The sequence below is a fragment of the Lynx rufus genome, unplaced genomic scaffold, assembly GCF_022079265.1.
Source record: "Lynx rufus isolate CCGP_SWC_20201006 ecotype Redwood Valley unplaced genomic scaffold, mLynRuf1.p SCAF_8, whole genome shotgun sequence".
Classification (NCBI taxonomy): domain Eukaryota; kingdom Metazoa; phylum Chordata; class Mammalia; order Carnivora; family Felidae; genus Lynx; species Lynx rufus.
In genome coordinates, this window is record NW_025814896.1 from 47,933,015 (window position 1) to 47,939,728 (window position 6,714).

The window sequence follows — 6,714 nt, forward strand, 5'->3', positions numbered from 1 at the left end:
TGCACACAGACATAACATGAAGTCCTCCTACAGTGAAAACAATCTCCTCTGGAGAGATCTTTGAAGTCAGAGATGGTGCCTTGAGCAGATGGAACTAGTGATGGGGTGTGGAGCAGCCTTTAAATGCATGGCATGGAGTTTGCATTGTTTGTGAGCCCTGTTTAATGACAAAATGAGGCGGTTGGGGAAGCCTAGGTGAACAGAAACAAAACCCAAGAGCACACTGTTATTTGTTTATTTTCTACATGTGATGTCATAAGCAAGAGTTTTGCCTGTGTTCTAGTTTGTCTCCAATAAATAAATAACTATGTACAAATGTGCCGAGTTTACAAAATAGAGGAACATCTTTGTATTACAAAAGATACACTCGTATGATACATTTTCCCCAAACAGTGAAACATGATTTCGATTTCAGATTTCGATTTCGTTCCTAGCTTAGTTGAACCAACAACCCTGTGTAGCAATGTCTAAAGGTGTGTACCTAGTCTTTTCTATCAGAAAGCAAAGCTATAAATGGAAAATTCCTCAGTTTCTTGAGAATATAGGCCCTGACTTGGCCTGCTACTTATTACTGATCCACATTTAATGTATTCCAGAAAGTTGGAAGCTGTCTGAAATAGTTCTCAAACTATACTGGGCAGACCCCTGCAGATCTTGTTAAAATATAGATTCTCATGCAGCCCAAGTTTCTGCATTTCTAACCAACTGCCAGAGGCAGGCAGCTCCTAACTCTTGTCCTAACTCTTGTCCGCAGTTAGGACCATGTTCTAAGTGGCCAGGGTGAGAAGGCTTCTTGGAAGTCGGAGAAATTCTTAAGGGCTTGATCAAGGTGAGGTCCTAATTGAGCATCCTCCAGGCTTCATTCCCAAGCTCCCAAATTCCCCACCCCCACTCCCTACAAGGCCAGCAGAACTGGTTTTATTTTGGAGCACAAATTACTAGAAGAGTAAAACTCAAAATGGTAACTGGCATGAACTGTGCAGCTCATAACTTTCTTAAACTGTCTCGTGGGAGATCCTTCATTCCCTTCTCAATCTAGAGCTATCACGAGAGCATTTTCAACATTGTCAAAAATAACCAGTAACAACAACAACAACAACAGCAATTGTAATAATGGGAAAAAGAAACGGCATAAGGAGCAATAAAGACCTTTTGGTTCAAATGAAAAGTGACAACAATAAAACCCAGGCTCACTGTTTAAAAAGTTAAAAACAAACAAACAAACAAACATCCCTTAGCTTGAATTTCTATGACAGTCCAGCAAACGTTAGTTAAATGAGTGTCTCTCACATCTTAACTTTTGTTAAAATGATATTGTTCTGGAAGTCTGAAGTTTCAGGATAAATTAGCAAATCTGCTTCAAGACCAAATGGATTCCCAACCATCCTTGTTTGTAGTGTTTCTGTTTCTGTGTCACGGAGGAGTTTTGCCTAGGCAGACATGGAAGGGTAGAAGCAGGGTCTAGGGTAGGGTGGGAGACTCCAGGTGGGTTGGCTGAGTTCCAGGTAGGGGAAATTTGGGAGAAAATGAATAGGGAACTGGGGCTTGGCTTTATCAAGGTGAGCCCACCAAGAAAACCTACCAAGATAGTTTTACCGCCACCTGAAGAGTGGAAGTACATAAATATACAAAAAGGGAAGGGGGAACAAGGAAGGGAGAAAGAGCAGAAGGGATATAAAGTGGGTATTGGACACATACGGGTAGGGAAAAATGCAAAAGCAAAAAATAACAAAATAACAAAACCATCCTAAATACTTAAAAAATAAATATCTTCGTCATTAATGACACCTCGATTACACTCACTAGTCCACAGGATCACAGTCTGCCCCATAGACTGCCAACCAACAACGCTCACCCCTCCTGTGCCCCTTGGCGAGGGCATGGGACACTCTATAGTCTGTGTCTTCATTATAGTCTGTGTCTTCATTGCCATCTCTGCCCAGTTGTCCAATGACGTGTGGAAGTGGCTGGGGCACATACTCCTTCCAACCCCCACCCCTCCCCAGCAGTGTGCAGAATCAGCAAAAGGGGCGGGGAGGGTATTCTCCAGTTCCGATGCCAGTTAAAGTGCTTTGGGTTAGGTGGCCAAGGAGTAAGGCTGGGGCAGGGGAGAGGCACAGGAGGGAGGGAAGGCCTAGCCAACACCAGGGTCCAGGGAGGCAGCCCCTCAGAGCTTCTGAGGCATCCGCTCGGTTCGCACTTGCTGCAGCACCACCTCCTTGGCTGGGGACCCACACTTGTACTCCAGCTCTGCCCGAGTGGTGCCTTGCTTCTTGCGCAGGTGGCACAAGAGAGCCAAAAGAGCTACAACCAGAGATAGGCTGGCGATGGAGATGCCGATGAGCACTCCAGAATGCAGGGGCCCTACCGGCGAGGGGATGGAGGTGGTGCTAGGAGTCGGGCTGACCGGGGGCTCCCCAGAGCCACTGTCACTGTCACTGTCACTGTCATTGTCACCGTTCATCTTGGGGTCACAGTCAGTGGCAACCTGGCCGGCAAAGGGCGAGTCAGGCCCGCAGATGCACTCGTACGTGCCAGGGAGGTTGCGGCACGCATCGGGGCAGTCTCCATTCTCACACTCATCGATGTCCGTGCAAATGTAGCCATCGTCCAGGATGTAGCCATCAGGGCACTGGCAGGAATCCGGGTTGTTGGGGTCGCAGTCAGCTGGGCATGTAGTCTGGTTGCAGAACATCTGGCACCTGTGCGGGGCCTGAGGGCTAGGTACGAAGCCCTCGGCGCAGATGCAGCGATAGTCATTTTGGCCCACGGACTGGCACTGGTATTCGCAGTTACTCCCGAAGCACGGGTCCACGGGCTCCACGCATTCGCCGTCCACCATGTCGTACCCCGGGTAGCAGTGGCAAGTGAAGGCGCCCTGCGTATTAACACAGAGCTGCGGGCAGGGACTGGGCATCTGGATACAGTCGTCCACGTCCTCGCACCGGTGCTGGTCTGCAGCCAGCTGGTAGCCGGTCTCACACATGCACGAGTAGGAACCAGGCACGTCCGGGCTGGGAATGCAGAAATGCTCGCAGAGTTCGTAGCAGGACTGCTCCTCAGGCGCAGCGGCGCAGGAGCGCCCGTCCGCCTGCAGGGCGGCGTCAGCTGGGCAGAGGCAGTGCGACATCCCGGCGCTCCGGTTGCAAGTGTGCTCGCAGCCGCCGTTCTCCACGCTGCATTCCCAGGCGCCAGGCGCTTCCCGGCCCCAGCGCGCCTCGGCCTCTCCCCGCGGCGCCACGCACTCCAGCTCCACTCCGAAGGGCTCTACAGCGGCGGAGCTACCCACCGGCAGCGCCTGGAAGTCAGCGCCAAGGGCCCGGAACGGGGTGCTATAGGTGATCGCTACACCGGCGGCCGCCACCGCGCCAGAGTCCACGAGCAGGGGCCTGCAGGAGGCTGCGAAGTGGAACTCGCAGAAGAAACCGTCGGCCTCCGCGTCGCACTGCTGCTCCTCCCAGGCCGGCTCGCCGGATGCTAGGGCCCCGGCCTCCGAGACTGCGACGCACAGGGGACCGCAGAGAGGCGCCCTGTCGACGTGGAGCCGCGCCCACCTGCTGTAGCTGGTGCGGTTGTCTCCCGTAACCCACTGGAAGCCGCGCAAGGGCCCGAGTTGCTCGGGGTCGTCGCAGCCCTGCTGGAGCTGCAAGCCGATCCAGAGGCGCGGGCTGTCGCCGCTGTCGCCGCTCAGTAGCAGGGAAATGACATCAGCCGCCACTGAGGAACGCACGGTCATCAGGTGGCCCCCCAGCTGCTCGCAGGCCTGGCTGGCGGCGGGGAAGGTCGCGGGGCCGGGGAAGAGCGCGAAGCAGTCGTGCTCCACGCACTGGCTGCCGCGTGGCTGCGGCCCTGGAGGTGCGGAGAGCCCCAGGCCAGCGGGGGCCAGAACACCGAGGAGCAGGACCCGAAGCATGCTGTCCCGGCACGCCTTGTGCAGGCGCCGGGGAGAGCGCAAGCGCCGCGACGGGGCCCAAGTCGGATTTGGGCTGAGAGGCGCAGGGCGCTGCTGGCGACAGCCGCTTGCGTTGGTCCCAGCCCAGACGCGTCCAGCCGCGGCGCGCAGCCCTGCAGAGGCAGCCTCTGACATGCCGGGGGGCCGGGGCCCGGGTTTATAAGAGCGCGGCCCTCCCTCCTGAACGTTCGGGAAAAGGAAGGAAGTGCCTAGTGGGAAGGGCTGATGCTGCATTCTCGGATTACTGGGTTCTTCGGGAGACTTGTGCCCGCCCTCGCTCCTGGGATCACCTCGCGGAGATGAGTAAACCCGGCGGGGGAGCTGGGAGGTCCCCGGACTGGACCGCCAGGCGCAGGCGCCACGGGAAGACAGCACCTCTGTCAGCTACACTCAGTGTCCGCCCCCGCCACTAGGGCCCTCAGGCTCGCAGTTCGGGGGGGGGGGTCTTAATCCGCAGCCCCTCCTAATCTCTTGCTCCTGTTTCTTTTTCTTATAAATGTATTGTTACTACCGATTTCAAAGGAAGCCTGGATTGCAGAACCTTGGGAAGTGGAGACGGGGGAGGAGGGTTTTGAATGAGGGGTGGGGGGAAGTAATGCCCTGGACCTGTAAGGCTCTAGAGGGAGATGCCCGCCAAGAAGAGGATTTCGGGAGGAACTGCCAAGAGCGTGGACATCTCTGAAGACAAGATCGGTAGAAGAGAACTGGACTCCGCCCCGGGCGCCTAGAGCAGGAGACGGGTGCGCTCAGCCCCAGAGGACAGAGGGTGTGGCTGGTGCGAGGATAGGCAGAGGGGGAAGACTGGGGTAACACAAGCACCCCCGCGCACAAGCCAGGACCCACGGGTCCCTGAGCGCGAGCTGCCTGGCTGGATCTCATCTCGTCGCGTGGGAAAGTCGCGAGGATACTGTCAGGGTTCCAAGGTCTTGTCACCCTTCAGACGCAGCGGCAGGCGAATTCCTGCCGAACCCTATAGGGGCAGGCGAGTTGGGAAGCGCGCTAGCCTGTTTGGTCTGTTTTTGTCCAGCTTCACAAAGGGATAGCCTATCTCGCACCCCAAAAGGGGCACATGGGAGCCCTCGCGGGAAGACGCTGCTGGCTCCAAGAGGATCCCACTTGGGACTGTTAAGGACTTTTGCATTTGACTGAGATGTCAGAGTGACAAAGGTGCATATAAATGCCACTTGCGTTGCAGAAGAGCGGTCATGCGGACGGGCAGGGTGGGGAGAGCAGCGAGGAGGAGATGAGAATCTGTCACTTTCACGACCTTTTCCGCTTATTCACGTACCAAGAATGCCGGGGGTGGTTCCAAAACTTAACGGAGTGACAAACTTTTTTTTTTTTTTTTTTTTTTTAACCCTGTGCCGTCTCCGCTATGGTCACTCACAACAAAGCACCAGGGGGCGGCGCTGTTGAACTCTAAACAAAGGCCCCAAAGTTGGAGCTCTCTAAACTTGGGCGGAAAAGAGTTAAGGGTGTGGGGGCCTTAACTGCCTTAAGCCTAGGGCAGGAAACTTGGCTCCCAGGGAGTCCCAAGCAAATTCTGTCGCTTAGCTGGGTATCTTGCCTCTTTGGTTGGGCAGAGCCCAGACCTTGTAAGAGAGAAGTGCAGTGTAGCGTCTTCACTAGCGAAGACAAGCACCTGCCCACTCCCACCTCCAGACTGTACTGACGGATAGTTACCCAGGGGGTGGGGCGTGGACACTCCCGGCATGAGAGGGACGAGGGTCCTTCCCTACACTGCCCGACATTCAAGAGAGCTCGGACAAGCAGTGCCTCCTGAGAGCTGGGTGGGGGAGGAGCACAGCTTGGAGACTGAGGTCTGAAGCTTCCCGGAATGGGCGCCTCTACTCCTCTGGGAAGAAGAAGAAAAGACCAGCAGATTTGAAGAGTTGGGTTGTCTCCCAGTGAGAGCAGGCAGGTGCTGGCCTGATATCCCACCAGCTGCCTGGGCTGAGCCAGGTGTCTGGACTTACCCCCATGGCCTGCCCCCTGCCTGAGCTGGAGTAGGGCTGCCTCAGGGACAGCCTGCCCTGGGAGTGGGGCCTTCACATCTGGGCAGATCCCTTTGGCCTTTCCCAACCACCAGGTCCCAGCTGAAAGATCTCAGGAAGTGGGAGTAACCATCCGGATGCATGAGGCTAGAGAAGAGACAGGACCAGTTACACCCTTTGCTCAAACTTCACTAAGATTTTCAAGTCTGCCAGCCCTCGCCAGAGTTGAGGGGCATGCAAGGATAGGGCCCTGCTGCTCAGCATGCTGGCTCACTTCTTGGATGAGTTCTAGCTGCCATCTCTAGTGGGGAGTCCTATTCAGGTCTCCTTGAGCCATCACTTTGAGGCTTTTATGCATGTTTTAAACTTCTGTCCTTCCTCTCTGTACCTCCTGTGCAAAGGGATGGACCACTGCCTATGTCTCCATGGGGATGGCACACTCAGTTCCCTCTCCTTGGCTGACCCCTGGCCCTGCCACCCTCACTGAGGACTTACTAGCCCAGGCCCATTTCACTGTTTCATTGGAACAGCTCTCTTTAAGAATACCCATTATCTTCTAAATACTGAAGCCAAAAACTTATTTTCCCTCTTCATTTTTTCTTGATGTCTCTATGTTGTTTGCACTCTTGAGCCCTGGCTGTTTTCAAGTCTCCCCCTCCCACGACTTCTAAGAAACCTGCGCTCCTGCTTCTTCTCTCCTCTGCTTGCCAGAAGAGTGGCTCCTTTGCCTTTCCTGCCCCAGGAGGTTCACCAGTCCTCACAGTTCTG

General features: G+C 55.0%; 1 protein-coding gene across 1 annotated transcript; it reads right to left on the bottom strand.

Annotated features, from left to right (window-relative positions):
• Positions 1-219: 219 nt before the first annotated feature.
• Positions 220-4,181, bottom strand: THBD (thrombomodulin). The gene has a single exon (XM_047069683.1). It carries the CDS (start codon positions 4,085-4,087, stop codon positions 2,168-2,170), a length of 1,920 nt encoding a protein of 639 aa, XP_046925639.1. The 5' UTR covers positions 4,088-4,181; the 3' UTR covers positions 220-2,167.
• Positions 4,182-6,714: the final 2,533 nt, after the last annotated feature.